The 19,521-nt window shown below is 45.6% G+C and overlaps 1 protein-coding gene across 1 annotated transcript in view; it reads right to left on the reverse strand.

Annotated features, from left to right (window-relative positions):
• The window catches only part of TMEM181 (transmembrane protein 181), a 52,333-nt gene that overhangs the window by 17,269 nt on the left and 15,543 nt on the right, over window positions 1–19,521 (reverse strand). Inside the window, exons 3-6 of the mRNA XM_047103289.1 lie at window positions 15,963–16,018; window positions 14,094–14,184; window positions 12,298–12,419; window positions 8,957–9,067 (exon numbers count right to left, since the gene is read on the reverse strand). Coding sequence (XP_046959245.1) covers window positions 8,957–9,067; window positions 12,298–12,419; window positions 14,094–14,184; window positions 15,963–16,018 — 380 coding nt within the window. The remainder of the gene's footprint in view (window positions 1–8,956; window positions 9,068–12,297; window positions 12,420–14,093; window positions 14,185–15,962; window positions 16,019–19,521) is intronic.

A 19,521-nucleotide genomic window follows, 5' to 3' on the forward strand; every position in this document is an offset into this window, starting at 1 on the left:
ATATAGAATTAGCAGATAAGGACAGTGAGAAGCTGGAGGAAAGTCTGAACATGTGAGGGAGAAACCTGGAAATGGAACAAGAGCAGAATAGACATTGCAGAGATGAGAGAATGTGGAGACATGACAAGAGAAGTGATTTTAAATGAACTGGAGCAAAAAATAAACAGAACACCAGTAAGTACGAGACGACTTCAAATGGCCTAATAGATGTATATTTGAATTTCTCAGGGGCGTGGTAAACAAGAGGACGAAACAAAATATGTGAAGAAGTAATGAGCAAAATTTTTCCAAATTTAATGAAAACTATGAAATCACAAATCCAAGAACTCAATGAACCCTAAGTAAGAAAAACATGAAGAAAAGTACACCAAGGAACACCAAAATCAAATTGTTTAAATCAGTAAAAGAGAAACCTCTTAAAAGCAGGGGTAGAGGGGGAGGAGAGGAGCACCAGCACAGGGTCAAAGATACGGACAGCATATTTCTTGCCAGAAGAACGTAAGCTAGAAGACATTCTCAAAGCGCTGCAGATTAAAATCACAATGTAATACCACTATACACCTATTAGAATGGCCAAAATTAAAAACACAACCATACCAAGTATTGATGAGGATATGACGCAACTGGAGCATTCTCATACACAGCTGGCAGAATGTAAAACAATACAACCACTTTGGAAAAAGTCTGTCAGTTTCTTAAACAAACATACCCCTACCATATGACCCAGCCACTCTGATCCTAGGAATTCATCCAAGAGAAATGAAAGCACACGTCCATACAGAGATTTATACACCGATGTTCACAGCAGCTTTATTTATAAGAGCCCTAAACTGGAGACAATCTAAGTGTCCATTAGTGGGTGAATGGATGAAGAAATTCTGCTGTGTCCACATACCAGAATATTACCCAGCAACAAAAAGGAATGAACTGATACACCCAACATCATCAATTAATCTCAAAATAATTATGCTGGATGAAAAGTAAGATTGTGTTTATATAAAATTCTAAAAAAATACAAATGAATCTGTAAGGAAAACAGATCAGTGGTGGCCAGGGGACAGAAGGTAAGAGGAGGAAGAGACATGAGGAAACTTTTAGGAAGTGAGGGGTTATGCATATTATCTTGATTATGGTGACTTTTTCCCAGGTATGTATGTATGTTAAAAGGGATCCAATCTGGGGCGCCTGGGTGGCTAGGTCAGTTAGGTGTCCGACTTCAGCTCAGGTCACGATCTCGCAGTCCGTGAGTTCGAGCCCCGTGTCGGGCTCTGGGCTGATGGCTCGGAGCCTGGAGCCTGCTTCCGATTCTGTGTCTCCCTCTCTCTCTGCCCCTCCCCTGTTCATGCTCTGTCTCTCTCTGTCTCAAAAATAAATAAAAACGTTAAAAAAAATTTTTTTAAAAGGGATCAAATCTTGTATTTTAAATATGTGCACTACCCTGTATGTCAATTATACTTCAGTAAAGCCATCAAACAAAAACCAACAATTAACAATGTTAACGAGAAAGTAGCAATTATGAGCACTGATGGTGGTATCAATGGGAACAGAATATTCAAATAGAAAAAAGTACAATATGTATCTTAGCTGAAAAAACAGATTTAAGACATAATCAAGAAGAGAAAGAAAAAGTGTTAACGTTAGGCAAAAAGTCACAAAATATGTTTAAAGTTAACAGTGAAGAAAGTAAGTTTTTCACCTTCAGGAGACTATAACTCTTCAGAAAGGAAATAACTACGGACCCCCACTGAAGGAGGGAAATTCTGTTTTAAAGACTGTCAGAACAGTATAAAACTCACTCACTTTCAACATTAACACTAGAAAACAATGCATTATCCAATAAATAGAACTAAACATAAAACATGCACTTTAGTTCTAAGCTAAGAGTTCAAAGGAAGGAGGAAGAGGAGGAAGGTAAGGTGGAACAAAGACGGTGCTAAATTGTGGCTTCACAGTTGTGCCCCGAGCACTGGGCTGACAGCTGGTGCACGGTGGACACTCAAAACTGTACTGCACTCAATCCAGTCTTCCTTTGCTCCTGCTGTACCTTTCCCTGTCCTTCCCGATCCAGGGAAACCATGTTCACATAGCATTTATCTCTGGGAGGATGCCTTCACTAGCAGCAGCTGAGTTCCTTGGAGACCCGACCAGCCTCACGGCTCAGTCTGGCATTCACTTGTGCCAAGGGCTTGAAAACTCTTTCTTTTCCTTCAAGTGAGCCCAAGAAGAATGCAGGAAGTTCAGAGAACATGGCCTTGGCCCCTCCACCTCAAACAATGGATCCAGTGATGCCAGGCCCACTGGGATTCTGTCAATCAGTTGGCCAGTGCCTGTGCCAGTGCCATGATTAGGACCACAGCCACTGCATGGACCTCATTCTATGGAATTAGGGAGTTTTGTCTTTGTGTTTGCTTTTAAGTGTGAATATGTATATTTGAAATTAAAAAGGAAATAAGTAAAAGAAAATAAACAGAAAACACTCAGGCTCTAGACATTTACTGTGAAATCTTCAGAGCCATCAATCCATTCACTGGCATGTGTGTTAAGGTCCTTTGGCCTTCACAAAGCCGCCTTTGTCCTTTCAGAGATTGGGCTCACCCTGCAATACCACAAACTGACTTTGGAACAAGTATCCATTTTATGCCCTAGGGCACTTCTCCATAATCAGAATCTAGAGAGTTTTGGTCCAGTTTCTCCATTCATCCATTCAACATTTGTTGAGCACCTATTCTGACTATATGCAAGCAAATACGATGTCAAATATGGTGCAGACAGGAAACACTAACAAACAAAATCAGAAAAATGCCTCCAGGAGCTAATGTTCTGGCAGAGAACACATACTCTATGATAACCTTCAAGCCCTTTGACTAGGAAAGCCACAGGAACACACAGGGGTGGGGGCACATTGGGGTACAGGCTGCTCAGGTAGGTGGTATTCCCAGAAACCTAATGGAACTGGTTCACAGCCCAGGTTTCCAACACTTGAAAACCAATATAAAAGATTATACACAGAAATATCTGGAGGGGAAGAACTTTTGTAATGTCCTATTAGAACAACATATCAAGAGTGATCCAAGAATCCAGTCAGTGCTTATCAAAGTGCTGCCTGCTGCCAGACCTCTCAATTCACATGAAAACTGGAGGGCGTCCACTGGATGGAAAACTGAAGGACTTGGGAACATTAGCTGTTGTTTTCATCTCATCTCCCAGTGAAAGGCTGTGGCTTAGGAAGAAAAAGAAGGAAATGCAAACAGCTGGCTGCAGTGTCGCTCAAGAACCAACCAGAAGGTATTTAATTAGAGGGGAAAATGCCCAGCTTGGCCCTGAAGACACAGGGAGCTGATGTGATGCGGGTGGAGGTGTTCACAAAGCTCAGGAGAAAATGACAGGCAAGTGAGTAAAAGCAATCTGCACCATGTCTAAAGTCTACACTCCACTGCATATGCAGAGCATGGCCAATAGAACAAACCTTTTTAAAAAACACCAGAGATATGCGCTATCTCCCACATACCTTAAGGCCTGCAGGGTGGTCTTGACTTGAACATGGTAATGGGATGTGGGCAAGAGGTACTCAGAAGAACAGCTGATAGAAGAAGCAGAGATGGAGGGACTGCCACTCTACTTCAAGGAGATATGAATGTAAGTGGAAATCAATGAACCAGATGTTCACGGAGTATGGGAATGAAAACGAAAGGAGCGAAATCAAGCTTCTCAAAGTAAGGGTACACAGCCTCAACAACCACACCAGATGGAAGATAAAACCCACACAGCAGGCAAGACAGGAAAAGGGCATCAACCATCTAGGTGTCTGCTTAAGGACAGACGCCTTCTGCCAAAAACGTAGCATGTGAATACTTGGGGCCTGCCCTCGTGACGATTCTCTCTCCCAGTAGGTTGGAGTAGCAACCAGGGTAATTTTCACCCTGAACACGACTTCTATCAATGAGAAAGAACTGGGGAAGCCCAGGGGAAGATGCCCACATGGACCTGCAGCTCTTGGGGAAGAGCCACAGCCACCACCCCACACAGGGAGAACACAGAACTCAAGTCTCCAAATGCCAAAGGTTTCCTAGAAATCACCAAACAACAGGAATAGAATAATACATCAAATTCTGTCAAAGAAGCAAGGACAGTCTAAAGAATGCGGTTAAACAGGCACCAACCTGCTGAGCTCTGATTTTTAATCACATATCTTGTTAAGTTTTTACTGAAAGGTAACATACCTATGAAAACCTGTATGCATACCCTAAGCGTACAACTCAATGAACTGTCACAAATGGAACACACCAGTGTGGACAGCATTCCGATCAAGAAACAGCACCACAGCACCCCCAGAAGTCCCTCCCCATATGCCCCCTTCAAGTCACTAACCTACCCAAGTAACACTAATCTTGATTTAACGGCACAGATTCATTTGCCTGTTCATATAACTTATATAAATGGAATCACACACTGTGTGCTATTGTGTTCATCATCATGCTTGTGAAAGTCACCCCTAAGGCTGCACGTAGCTGTAACCACTCCTCCTCACAGCCATACATACTCCATTACAGGAAAGGACGTGCCACTATGAGCATTCCTTTTATTAATGGGTACAGTTTGGAGCTATTAAGAATCATGTTGCTAAGACATGAACAATGAAATGCATGTCTTCTGGTTGATGTCTGTGCATTTCTGGTGTATCAGTTTACACTTCCACTAGTGGAGCACAGGAGCTGTGGCTGCTAGGCGGCCTTGCCAGCTTTGGCATCTTTTTGACTTTGTTATGTTAGCCATTCGGTGCATGTATGACAGCATCACTGACATACTTTTTAAATGTATTTCATTTGTTACACTTTGTTTACTTCTGAGAAGGAAATGAAGTCAGCTTATAATAAAGAGACAGATTAGACAGGAACAAGTTTTAAAGTTTTTTAAACGGCAAAACTGTAAAGAAAGAGGACAAATAATCACACCAGAAACCTATATCAGGATATTAGTAATTGTCACAATTCAGCATAAAACTGGTATTTCTGAAATTTCCAGCAGCTAATAGCAAAAGTGACATGTGACAAGCTATATACCTTTCAGTCTCTAGTAAAAGGAGTTTACAACAAATGGTCAAAAGGAATCCTATATGGAGGTTTAGATCAGTGTTCACAACATAATGGATATTTTTCAACAGCAGTTTTATAAAGATACAGAAGTACTTTGGGTAAGGTTCTCTGATTTCTCAATGCATCTCTGTATGAGGTTTAGACATAACAGTAAATTGTGATTTACTGAGGTAGCTCTTCAATAACTAAGCTTCTTAGATTGAATTGCCAGAAGGTATCTTGGACTTCCTCTTTTAAATATCAGTTGTCTCAGGAGCCTTTTAAAAAAAATAATTTTCACTTCTGATTATAAAGGTAGTAAAAAGCTCGTTATTAACACACACACACACACACACACACACACACACACACACAGGGGCACCTGGGTGGCTCAGCTGATAAAGCATCCAACTTTAGCTCAGGTCACGATCTCAAGGTTCAGGAATCTGAGCCCCACATCGGGCTCTGTGCTGATGACTTGGAGCCTGGAGCCTGCTTTGAATTCTGTGTCTCCCACTCTCTCTGCCCCACCCTCCCCCCGTTTCTCTCTCTCTCAGAGATAAATAAATATATTTTAAAAAAAGAAATCAAACAGTAAACCCACCACCCAAAGATAGCTTTCTAGAGTTTTCTATAATAAAAAATATTAATCAACACTTTTAATTCATACACTTTTTCTTTTCCTTTTTAAATCAATAGCAGTTTGTGGTATTTAATATATTTTGTGACTAGTTCATTATTTTAACAGCTACAGAAAAACTTATCTATTTATTTAACCAGAACTCTACTGAAATACAGATTACCCACAACTTCCTGCTACGAAAAATAGAAATCTTTGTGTACATTTCTAATTATTTCCTTAGAATAAATTCACAGAAGTAGAATTACTATGGTTAAAAAAGAACATGCACATAAAGGCTTTGCTACACCACCAAACTGCCCCCAACACTGAAATCAATTTACACCATTAAACTGTACGAGAGAACGTATGTCCTTGCATCTCACTGACCTTAGATGTTATTTTTCTTGTGGGTATTTTCATCACTTTCCAGGTTAAAATAAGACATTTCTAGGGGCACATGGGTGGCTCAGTTGGTTAAGCATCCGACTTCGGCTCAGGTCATGATTTCAGTTTGTGAGTTTGAGCCCCATGTCAGGCTCTGCGATAACAGCTCAGAGCCTGTAGCCTGCTTCAAGTTCTGTGTCTCCCTCTCTCTCTGCCCCTCCCATGCTCAATCTCTCTCTCTCTCTCTCTCTCTCAAAAATAAACATTCAAAAAATTTAAAAAAAAGACATTTCTTTCTGAATTCTCTGACCCTTGGGTTTATAAGCAAGGATAAAAACCGAAGTCCGTTGGCCATCTGAATTTCTTAATTTGTGAAGTGCTATGGTGTTATCCTTCAATTCAACCCAGATATATTTATTTCAAGCTTAACTGTTTCCAGGCACACTGTTGGGTACTGGGAATACAGAAATGTACAAAAATGTAGAAAAATCTTAGGTGACATCCCTCACAAATCCCAAGGGTCTTATGTATTAGCATTCTGGACTTCCTGAAGAGCGCCACCCAAAACAAAGCTCTGCCTATTGGCATTCAAGGTGAGCTGTTCTGACAGCAACTTCCTCATTGACTCCCCCAGTGAGATCACATCACCTGCCTTCTTTAGCAACAGTGGAATGACATGTACCAAGTTTATCTGAGATGTGTATCACATTATTTGGGAAGAAGTCCCAGAGAAAATAAAACAGATACAAAAGATGAAAGGAGAGAACCTCAGTCAAAAACAAACAAAAGAAGAGTCCAAACCCTTGTAACAGGGTCAGGGTGAACTAAGCCTGGGGGAGAGCTGCTGAGAACGTTGGTAAAGGCCTTCAGGGGGTGATGCTCCTATAAAGATGAAAAGGAGAGGTCCCCTATCTGAGAAACATGGTGCTCTTTGTTTTCTGCATTCTTGATTCCAGGTAATTCTGAAATAGCAAAGTCTAAAGCACAGATGATTAGCACAGGACAGGATCAGCAAGGCTGAGCTTGGGGCATCTGTCTCAGACCCTGTGAACTTGAGGACACAGGCAGAATGCTGGCCAGACTTTCTGAGGACAAAGCTCTAGGAAATCTTCGTACGACAAAGAACAGAATCCAGATTCAAACTCAAAAGATCAGGAGAGGCTAGGCCAAGAAGTCAAAGCTGCTGAAAAGAAATTCAAGAGCAAAGTGTTAAGGTCTGAGCAGAGTCTAAGAATTGTTACAAACCAACCAAAGAAGCAGAGAATGAAAAAGGCCGGACTCAACAGCAGTTACGGTGGAAGAAGTCCAAGGAGTCCTAACCAGCAGGCAGCACACAAGCCGACAGGTGAGGAGGCTGCCACAGGAGCCAGCTGTCTGGTTCCAGCAGCACCTGGAGGGCCACCTACTCCTTCTGCTTGACAAGCAGCCGTCCCCTCGGCCAGGCTGACACGGGCAGCCACAGAAAGGAAACCCAGGAGCCCGAGGGGCACAGAAGCCACCCCGAGGGCCATGTCAAGGCAGAACCTCAGAGGGACCGAGCCAACATTTTTAAATATCTGCAAAGCTATCACATAGGTACAGAATAAAAGTCACTTCGGGGTAGTCTGGAGACAGAAAGCGAAAAAATAAGTAATATGAACGTTAACAGGTGCCATTTGTGGAGCGCCTACGATGAACAGGCGCGATGAATGATTCCGAGCCTGGCTGGCCTCCAGAGGCCCCCCCGGGAAAATGGGGACCGCAGGCACCAGTACAGAGGTGGGGCGGGTGAGGCCGTGCATGTCAAGACCGCAGAAGAGGGCCTACACGTCAAACCTCTCAGGAGAGGGTGCCCGTCAGTCCACATAAAAGCCCTCCCATGAACGTTCACAGCAGCATTATTCATAAAAGCCCCAAACGGAAACATCCCAAATGCCCATCAAGCAACGAGCAGACACACAAAGTGCAGTCCACCCACACAGTGAACCATCACGCCGCAGAGAGACAACGAAGTGCTGACGTCCTCGAGAGCACAGATGAACTCTTGAAAATACTACGCTTCAGGAGAGAAGTCAGTCACAAAAGACCACACGTGGTAAGAATCCAGTCACATGAAATGTCCCCAACAGGCTAATCCACAGAGACAGAAAGAAGGTGAGTGACTTCTCAGTCCCTCAGGGACGGGGGAGGGAGGAGTGGGGAGTGGCTGCCCCCAGGCTGCTTCTAGGGGATGTGAGGTCTGGCTCAATAAAAGGCTGCTTTTCAAAAGGAACCCATTACCACCTTCATTTGATCCACAGGCTTTGTGAGGCAGCTGGTTTACAGATAAGAAACAGAGGAAACAGAATCTGCTCACGGTGCCAGGATCTAAACCAGCTCAAAGCCATACTCCCGGTCACTGTGCTGGCTCTACCGTGGAACAAACAAACGGAAGGAACAAAGAGGTTGATTTCAGCGGGGCACAAGACTGGGAAGTCTAACCCTGCAAGCTGCACACCGGGTGGGCCCTGTGAGAGCAGTGCCCGAGCCTCACCACAGGTCCCAGCGGAGCCCGAGGGCAGACCACAAGCAAGGTGAAGGGGGTCCCACCTGTTCGGCTACCAGGAGGGTGCACCCGACAACCTCTTCCTGACCTTCCAACTGGAAGGCTACTCTCTATTCTCTCTGTTCTGAATCTCAGAACACCACAAAGGCTTTCTAATTTCATGTTGTTCCTTTAAGCTATTCTTGGTTCCGTATATTTAAGATATTATGGTTTCTCTATAGTTCTTAAAAACTGTGCGTGTCTGCCCTTGTCCCAAATAACAGGATTTCAAAGCTGACATTTATTTCAATCATTTGGCAGAAGGCTGGGAACTAAACAAGCCACGGAGACACTGAGGGCAGCTGGCATACTTACTGTAAAGTTCATTTCCTTGATGGCTAGCTTCAGGTGTTCGAATCCCACAGTCACGGTATACTGAGTGTAATTCAAGTAGCCGAGGTGAGCCACAATAATTTCTGCACACTTCTGCAAAAACACAAGGAAGAGCTGTGTTTTTAAAGCAAGCAAGGTCGGCTCCCCCAGCAATTGACCCATGAAGTAACACATGGCAACGACACAGGAGCACAATGAACCACCTCCAGGGAACTTGCCAGAGCCCAGAAAAATTCAGACATCAGCCAAAAACAATTCTTAGAAAGAAAGAACCAAATGGGTATTTTTGGAAACAAACAAACAATATATGGTTTATAATCATTAGAATCTTTCTACTTTGGATGATTCAGAACAGTGTCACCCGCATAAAAAAGGTAACTACACAATGCAAACCTGACGTTCACACAAATACAATAGGGTGGGGTGGGGGGTGGTGTCAGCCAAGACACAACAAATCAGACCCCCCACCCTCACTCTCCTCCCTGCTCACTTCCACAGCTGCTGCACAATATACAGAGTGGACTGCATGCCCCCTCACCCCAATGCCTGGTCCTTCCTACGCAGAGCCCCTGTAGTCTCTGTTAGGAGGTCAGGCCCACACCTAAGACAAAGGCTGTGGGAACAATGGCTAGTGTGATCACACAGGTGTGTGTGCTCATCTGTCGGCCAAGAGCCCCCCCGTCTTCTGTCTTGTACAATTAGGAACCGGCTCCCCTCTATTCACTGGGGGTGGTGGAGCCCTCACTCCGGATGGGGATGTGTACTCGGTGGCCAGGCAGGCAGTGACCTTGGCGCAGCCACGCCGCCTGGCACACCCCCTCAGAAGTTCTCTCCGTGTCTGACAGCCCAGTCTCTGGGTGGCAACTGTGACGGCTGTGGCTTTGAACAGGGCAGTCACCCCTACCACTGATCAGAGGCTCCCCGAGCTAGGAATGTCTGAGGTCAGGGTAGGAAAACAGATCTGGGTGTTTGTAAGAAGCCTTCAAAAGATACAAGGACAATCTGAAGGCAGGGGTGCTGACCTCAGGGCCGGGGAAGAAGTCAGAAGAAGGTGGTGTGCATGCCTTCCCAGCAAAGGGAAGGGTTTGGTCTCAGCAAACCCAAATCCACCTTTTGTTCCTCAAAGTCGGGTCACAGGAGGACGCATGGAGAGAGGGGCAGCTGAGTCCTGGGCGTGATCAGGAATGGAAAGGATCGCACTCGTGAAGGTATTCATGTCGCCCAGGTGACCACTTCTTACAAATCTGGACTTTCAGGGGATGTTTACGTTAACAACACGGTTATACCTCAGGCTGTACATATCTTCAGGTTTAAAAAAGCTATAGTGAGCCCACCTGACAATCTGGGAGGGAGGGGTGGGGGTCTGAGTTCAAGCTGTGGTTCGAGCACCGATTACGATGTGCTTGTGCAATCACTTGATGAGAGCACAGCAGCCTGTCACCCGCCCAGTGCGGACCACTTGCTACCCGAGGCAGACAGTGTTTTCTCTTCACATCAAGACAAAGGCAGCGTAAAGGGTGGTTGATATCTCTACAACGTAAAAAATCCCATCTTTTTTTAATTCAGGGCAATGCTCCTGGGAGAGCTAGGGTGGCACCTGCACAGACAGAACAGAAGAGAGAAGTCCCCAAGGCGACACAGCGTAAACTGAAGTAGGGCCACCGACAGGAGAGGGGAGACACCGCGGCGAGGCACAAAGGGCCACTGTCAAGGTGCACAGTGTGGCGGGCAGTGCCACAGCAGTGCAGGCAAGCAGCCTCACAGGCGGCCTGGCACTATACAAGGTGCCCGAGTCTTCCTAGTTGGCCTGAGACCTTCCCCAGTTTCAAAGGGAAAGTCCCCCATCCTGGGTACTCCTCAGTCCTCGCAAACCAGAAAGATTAGTCACACCAGCCTTACGACGAAGTCACTGACCGCCTGGTCGGTGTGAGAAAGAGCAAGGCCAGCTGAGGGCGGACTCCAGCCTGCCCAGGGGTGGAGGCAGGGCCGCGGCCTGAGCAGAGGTCCTTTCAGACCCCACATCCATCATCCCTCCCGTGTACTGGTGGAGCTAACACAGCACCTACTGGACACAGACACGGCAGGTGCAGGGCCCCATGGGCACCAACACGCAGGCGCTCACATATGATATTCGACTTGATCCTCGCCACTTTATGAGGATGGTCAGGGAAAGCGTAACCCCATCCTGCAGTCGAGGAGAACACGTTACAGGCCGGCCCAGCCCTGCTCCCGTGGGTGATTACAGAGGAGGCAGAACGAGGGTCTGGTCACTTGTGTTTCCGGAGCAGCACCTGCCAGGCCCATGAGGCCGACCCAGCAGGTGGAGCTGCCACGCGGTCCCAGGGAGCAGGCCCTGGCAGGGAGGAACCACAGATGCGGGCCAGGGAACCACAGACGGGGGCCAGCCATCCAACAGGAGCCCTGCCATCTGAATCCTTTCCTGCCAGGACAAACAGTCCTGCTCTTCACTCTTCTCAACCGGGTGGTGTGTGGTTGCTAAGGATACACGCTGCACAATAACAAACCACGAGCTGAAATCCTGGCCCCCCGTCACTAGTGTCACCTCAGGCAAGTACTCTGACCTTTCGGAGCCTCAGTTTCTTACATAGTTTGGGGCTCTGGTAACAGTGCCTGCTCCGTGGGCCTGCTCTGGGGACTCAATGAAACCTGACTGCATGGAAAGCCAGGCATGAGGCCTGTCAGGGAAACCACTTTCCTAACCCTACACTCCAACGCATTCTCTTTTCTGATGTTCCCCATGTTCTCCAGGCCACCTGCTGAGTCCTAGGGAGCTTCCCAGCTCTATACAGAGGGGTTCTGGCTCTGATTCTTGGGATTCCAACAGAATATGGTGCCAAAAAATAATCGAGAGTGAGGGTTCCTTTCCCACTTTGGACCGCCAGGTTTCCTAACCCATGACCACACAGTACGTCCGAAAGTAGACACTCAAGCAAGCAGGCTGCTCTTCCTAAGGGGCCTGGGCCTCAGCCCCCACAGGTGGATCAGGGTGTTCATCACAGGGCTGACGCCCAAGACCCCGGCAATTCGGAATGACCACGAACAACGGCAGACTTCAGAGATGACAAGCAGCCCGTTAAGAGTCACCTGTAGACACCAGGCATCATATGTGGGTTCACGTATCATGTGTACATGTGTGTAAGTTTGTAAGAATTTCTAAGGGTATCAATGTATAAAGTTAGGTGCGTTTTCCACACCACCATTGGTATGACTCAATGCTTTCACTTCAGAGAGCACATATGTAACAGTGCAGCAGTGATGCACTAATAGTGATGAATAATCACTGACCAATCAAATGCACTCACCCCCGCACAGGTGAGGGTCCTTGTCCGATTGTGAACTTTGTTATGAATGAACATGGTGGTTCCATCTTGAGCTACACCATCAACTTTAACAGTCATGAGAAAGCTTGTCTGAATAGATGTTTCTACAAAAGAAAGAAAGTCAGCATCAGAGACCATGTCAGGCACATCACACTTGCAAAGGTAAGAGCCCAGGAGGGTCCTTTGACCACCTCAGCCTTGGCACATTTGAAAACCTCACACTTGTCAGTGAAGTAAAACCTTTCCATTAGGTTCTACTTCCAACCCATTGTCCAGGAGCCTGTGTGAAAACCTTCATTCCAGATCCATCATTTTTGGTTCACAAAAGGGCAAGTATTTGATGGCTAATGAAATTTTATTTTTTATTTCCCCACATAAATGTTTAACTTCACTTTACACCACAATAAAGTTAGATTTATTTTTCTGTTTATATAATTTATTATTTTGTCTTTATGTCCACTGTTAAAAAATCAAGGAACAAAAAATACTAATCCTGGGGCACCTGGGTGGCTCAGTTGGTTAAGCATCTGACTTTGGCTCAGGTCATGATCTCATGGTTCTGTGCTGACAGCGCAGAGCCTGGAGTCTACTTCAGATTCTGTGTCTCCCTGTCTCGGCCCCTTCCCTGCTCATGCTCGCTCGCTCTCTCTCTCTCAAAAATAAACATTAAAAAGAAATAAAACACTTATAATCCCATCGCCAAGAGATAACCATAATTAACATGTTGTGTCCATCCTTCCAGACCATTTTCTAGACATAAAAATACACAGTGATGCCAAATTTATTTTTGTTTTTTAAAATGTTATAAAAACTGCAGCGCCTGGGTGCCTCAGCCGGTTAAGCTTCTGACTTTTCGGCTCAGGTCATGATCTCATGGTTTCGTGAGTTCCAGCTCCACATCAGGCTCTGTGCTGACAGTGTAGAGCCTGCTTGGGATTCTCTGTCTCCCTCTCTCTCTGCCCCTCCCCCACTTGCGCTCTCTCAAAATAAATAAACTTTAAAAAAATAATGAAATGTTATAAAAAAGGATTAAGTTTTTTGTAATATACATTTTTTTTTCATTTAATTTAATTTACTGCGGTCATGGGGTTATCTTTTCAAATTCTTTCTCAACCAAATTCTTTCTCGCCTGATCACAGAACATGGAAAATAACGTGGGTGGTCATTTCTTCAGTTGCCCCCGGATGGTATGTAACTAGTGCCACTCTAGACGAACAGAGCCGATGCGTTATAAACCGTGGGTGCTGCAGGGCAGGGCTTCTCAGCCTCAGCAGTACTGATATTTTGAGGCCAGACAATCCTTCGTCATGGGACAGCCCCGTGCACTACAGGCTGTTTAGAAGCATCCCTGGCCTCCTCCCTCTAGATACTGGTAACATCCTCCCCAGTGGTGACAACCAAAATGTCACAATGTTCCTAGACACTGCCAAGTTTCCCTGGGGGACAGAACCATTGGCTCAGGGCATCAGAACTTAATTCTCTCCCAGAACCCCAAGGCAAAAGCTTGCTGTAGCAGCACCTACGCTTTGCAGCCACTTAGCTAAGCTGATCGCTGATCGGTGCTCCCTGAGAGCTGACCAATGCTGACTTACTTCTAACTTACTCTGGAAGACACTGGCAGACTTTTGAGGGGCTTTCAATTTGTTGCCATTATAAAGAATAATGACCATCCTTGTGATCCACCTCTGAGAACTTGTTCAAAGATTCTAAAGCTCCCTCCATCTTTCAAATATGGTGCTTTGTACAGAAAAATCATTCCAAAATGCCAGACTTCATACCTTTTGATTGATCCAACTCAACAACACATGTCAGCCACAGTTGCTGATTATATGTAGACAGTGGATTTGAAAGTATTTGAATTGGCTTCAGCTAAGGCAAAAAGAAAAAAAAAAGTTAAGGAATCCATATGACCTTTTCATTCAGTCTGTCTTAATATACAAAAATTTACATTTAGCAAAAAAGGTTGGAGTGTTAGCTCTGAAACAGAAACGTGCAGCTTTCATTTAGACAATACAGGGAAATTCTGCCTCCAGAAAAAGAAAGGACTTTCTACTGCAGTCACCTCTGTCTTACAAACACCTCTAAGCAGGCGATTTCCACCACCTGCAGCCTTGGGATCACATTCCTACTTAAATACCAAAAGGCCATCTTGGAGAAAAAAATTAAAAGTACATATAATGAGATGTGTTGTTAAGATAATAAAGGACATCAAAGACGTATTTCCGTATTCACAGGAATCATTCCCCAGTAGCAGTGGGCCAGACCTGTTGCTGGGTGAGGTTGGTTGTCTTCAGCTTTTGCGAAGTCTTAACACCCCTGGAGAGAAAAATTAGAGGGGACCAGGTTGCCAATAATACTTCTGCCAATGACACTTTCAGCAGTGTCTGCTGAAAACCACAATACTGGCTTCTGGCAGCCTGGGATACAGAGAACACTGTGTAAGTGTTTGAAAACCACCCAGGGTTCCAAAGAAACACATTATTAGAATGTGTAGTCTCTGCATGTAAATATATCATTTCTGTGTTTTAGCCCCGCGGAAACTCCCTGTGCCCGAAGGCGTGCCCGAAGCCACCGAGGCAATGATGCCTACCGGCGGGTGGTCTAGCATCTTGCAGAAGTGAGCGTGAGCTCTTGCAAGCAAGTCAGTTTGGTGGGACGGCTGTTATTTTCGGTGTCAAAAAAGGACTTACGTTCTGAGACAGAAATTGTAAAAGACCAAACTATGGTTAGGAAGCTCCATGGCGGCACCTCTTAGATCAGATCCTCAGGGCAAGAAGTAAATAAAATAAACACACATGCTAGCGGGCTAACCAGAGGGCCCTCTGAAACTAGGAATAGGAAGAAAAAGGATTACAAGGTAAGCTTTAGGGCATTTTTGTCCTTTTGCTTTTTTGAAAATCTTAAGGGTGAAAACCCACCAGGGAGCTAAGAGAAGGAAGACAAGGGGATATTTGGGGGCAAACAATCCAATTTAAACTTGTTATGATGCCATGAGAATGTAGGACAACTGAATTCAGTTTACAGATAAAGATACTATGTCTGATATGCAGAAAAATAAAGGGGTTTCGTTGTTTGGGCTCTCACAAGTTAGCATTTATTAAAGAGTACTGAAATTCTCCAACTGGAAGGACCTTTGTTTTTCTCTAAGGATGGTGAAGAATCAACCACATGAAAGAAAGAAAAGAGAAAGGATTTTTCACTTAAACCGAGTTCATACAAGGAATGACCAAACAATCGTCAGAAAGACCTGTGCCTGTTAGAAACCTGACATGGAGACGGCATCTTCGCTTGCATAAAAATAATAAAAAATAGTCAGACGCCTGAGTGAGCACTGTTAGAACTTACAGTCTAGTAAGACTCATGGGCGGGAGGAATCAGGGGGAGTTAACCAACATTTGGAAAGGAACCGCTGCTCCCTCACAGGTAACACCACCGGCCTCTCACAGTGCTGCGGTATTCACTGCAGCGGAAAAGGACCTTTCGGCAAATAAGAGCCCAGGGCCCAGCGCTGTAGGAAATGCGTGCTGCCGAAGAAGGGAGCTGCAGGGCAAGGGTGGTGCGCGGACCCTCCACGCAGGACAGGACCGTGTCTGAGTCACCGGGAAGTTTCTAGGGCCCCTCCAGCTGCCACTTCGACCCAGTCTTACCTTTTTACTATTACTTAGTGAAAAATTAGCTGCGGAAGTCTGGATCACTTTGGGCCCTAAAAATGTAACAGAGAAGGAAAAAAGCAGGTTATATCTATATCAATAATTAATTTATTGTTTTTCACTTAAAATTTTTTTTAACGTGTATTTCTCAGAGAGACAGAGACAGAGCACAAGCGAGGGAGGGGCAGAGAAAGAGGCAGACAGAATCTGAAGCAGGGTTCAGTCTCTGAGCCGTCAGTCAGCACAGAGCCCAAAATGGGGCTCGAACTCACAGACCGCGAGATCATAACCTGAGCTGAAGTGCTGAAGGTGGACACTTAACTGGCCACCCAGGTGCCCCTATCGATTGTTTTTCAAATGCCAAGAAAGACTCGCATTATGTAGAGGTGGCCCTATTTTCCTGGTCTGTCCTTAGGGGACATATAAACATACAAACAGACACACAACATCGCAGACCAGGCAAACATCAATGACCAGTCACACAATGTGTGTGACTTCCACGGAATCTAGATATGCAAAACCTCTCCTTTGCTTTCAATGAGGGCTCACTCAGTAGTGCTCCGATCCAAGAAACCGTTAATGACACGGACACTGTCTATAGATTTTATAAAGTATAACAATTTCTGCTAAAAAACTAAGCCACATTTATCGGTTCATCCAATTAATCCAGTCTTCCAAAAATATGTATTGAGTTCAGGATATAAAAAAGTATAAAATATTTTAATGCATACTCAAGGCTTTTCCTGAAATAACAGATCTATAAGCTTCATGGAATCCTACAATGTAACTGTTCAGAGCTTTGGCCTTAAAAGAAGCAATCAAAGGAAACAGCGTGAAGCAGATTTTAATTTAATTTGTTCTACAATAAATCACACTCAGCTGGGATGCCAGTTTTCTGGGCTGCCTGGGTGACCATCCCCAGCCTGCTGCCCAGGAACCGCCATGTACAGAAGGAAATACTCGAGTACGTACAGCAAGTATGTAAGTGACGTAGCAACATGTGTCTGGAACCGTTATGAATGCTGACAGGCTGTCCCTATGTGGGAAGGAGGCTTTCGCCCACAGTGAGGCTTATTTTAAATAGACTCACAATCTCAGCAAATCCCTGTTCCAGGAAATAAGGCAATCTGCTTTCTCAGAAAGAATTAAGAACTGGGAGTCGCAAAGTCCAGACTCTAGTCTTAGCCAACTTGGCTTTTTGAATCTGTTTTCACATCTGCAAAACGAGGGGTGACAAACCCACTGGTCGCTAACACACTCTTAATCTGAAATCCTAACAATGTTACCACAGGATGTAGGATGGTGATTTTTGTGTCAACTGACTGGGCCCTGGGGTGCCCAGATACTTGGATAAACATGATTCTGGCGAATCAGTGGACAGACGAGAAAAAATTTGGTCCTCCCCAATGTGGGTGGGCCTCATCCAAATGGTTGAAGGCCTGAACAGAGCAAAAGGCTGAATGGGGGAGAATCTGCTCTCTGCCCGGTCTTGTCCTCGGTCTTCAAGCTGGCACATAGGTCTTCATCTGTTTCCAGACACAAGCTGGAACTTAACCAGCTCTGCTATGCCTCCATATCTTGAAACTTCTCAGCCTCCATTATCATGCAAGCCAGTTCCTTACAGTAAATCTCTCTTTCTTCTCTACCTCTGCCCCTCTCTCTCCCTGTCTCCCTGTCCCTCCCTCCCCCCTCCTATGCGTATGTGTGTCTGACTATATACATATATATGTATCTCCCCTTTGGTTCCATTTCTCTGGAGAACCCTGACTAATACAGAGCTTGGCACGAGAGTGGTTAAAGAGGAACAGAATATTAATAATGAGCTTTTTTAATATTGGTTCTGGGGTTTCTGGAATTGGCTCTCTAATCTGATTAGATTTAAAGATGCTAATGATTGGGGTGTCTGGCTGGCTTACTCAGTTAAGTGTCCCACTTGCTTTCAGCTCAGGTCATGATCTCACGGTTCGTGGGATCAAGACCCATGTCAGGCTCTATGCTGACAGTGCGGAGCCTGCTTGGGATTCCCTGTTTCCTTCTGTCTCTGCCCCTCCCCTGCTGTCTCTCTCTCTCTCAAAATAGATGGATAAACTTAAAAAAAAATTTTTTTTTATAACAAACAAATAGAATGAGGTTGACTGGTTGTTCCTAATGTCCCTGGATAACGTGGTAAAAGAAAAGGCGAGGTCAGGGGTTTGAATTCCCAGCTCCAGAGCTGCATAAATGATCTGACAGCTTCTGTGCGCCCTGACAGAGACCCTTATCACCTGTAGCCATAGGGGCTGAGTGCTGAAAATCAAGCTCAGAATCTCATCCTGCAACTGGCAGAATTACAATGCAAGTTGGACACCGGCCTCACAGGCTCACTGCTGAAGCGAGGGCACTGACTGGGGAGCAGTGGGGTCCTGGTCTGGGGATGTGGGATCCTGGTCTGGAGACGCACAGGAGGATCCTGAGGAAGCTGGGGGTGTGGAGCTACTGCGTTTCAATGCATCTTCTTTGCCGCTAGACGAGTTCTCTCCATTCCCAGTAGAAACAGCCCTCCCACCTCCTTCCTAGACGAAGACCCTGCATTACCTAGGCAAGTGATCCCTGAGGATCAGGCAAGACGATGCAGATTCTGCTGAGCAACCTTCCCTCTTTGCTTCTAGAACAATAACTAGACTCAAGTCCCAACAGGCCCCTGAAGGTGAGGCACCAAATATGACCCACGAGGAGATGCACTACTCTCTCAAAGAATACTTGAGTTTTCGGATTTATACAGAGAGAAATCTGGGGAATGTGTATGGGAACGACTACTAAGGGTGTGGGGAACACGGTGGAAGGAACGTAAATTGGATCAGGCTGGATTTATGGACATGGGCTCACTCAGCAGAGATACTGCGTTGCGTGCTAGAGCTCAGGGAGTTAGGAGGGGCTCTAACAGTTCGGTTGGCTGGTTAAAACTTGGACCAAAAGGTGGTCCCCAGTGAGCAAATCAGAAATGCCACACCTGCCTTGGCTTAACGGAGAGGAGGGGATTGGGAGACTTGGGGAGACTAGAACATTGGGGTGGATTTGTCATTTAAGACCTGCTGGAAGAGCCCAGAAGACAGACCTTTCACCACTACTGTGAGGAATAAATTTGTGAGGGGAGCCCCAGCATCCTGAAAGAGCTCTGTGACGGCCCTGCTCGGCAGGCCACCCAGAGAGCAGGAGCCATGACCACTGCACGGGGGGAAACCAAACGCTATGGGAGTCGCTGAATCCCAGCAGCGGTGGGGCCAAGCAGAGGGACTCAGCCACCAAAAGCAAGGTGGGTATGGTCACTGTAACGAACAGGAGAGTCAAAGCAGCAATCCGACCATCTGATTCACACAGACCTGTGGTGCTGGCTAGTTGATGATGGTGTTTCCAGAAGTGAAATACACAGGAAGCCTACTATAGTCTTACCCGATCTGTGTAAGCAGAAAATTCTAAGTGAACAAAAGTGTAACCTGAATCATAAACACAGGAAGTTGCAGCCCATCGATAGATTCCAGATTTGAGCCGGGTTACAGACTCAAACCTTGAGTGAAGA

This window comes from Lynx rufus, unplaced genomic scaffold (genome assembly GCF_022079265.1).
Source record: "Lynx rufus isolate CCGP_SWC_20201006 ecotype Redwood Valley unplaced genomic scaffold, mLynRuf1.p SCAF_6, whole genome shotgun sequence".
In the NCBI taxonomy this organism is placed as follows: Eukaryota; Metazoa; Chordata; class Mammalia; order Carnivora; family Felidae; genus Lynx; species Lynx rufus.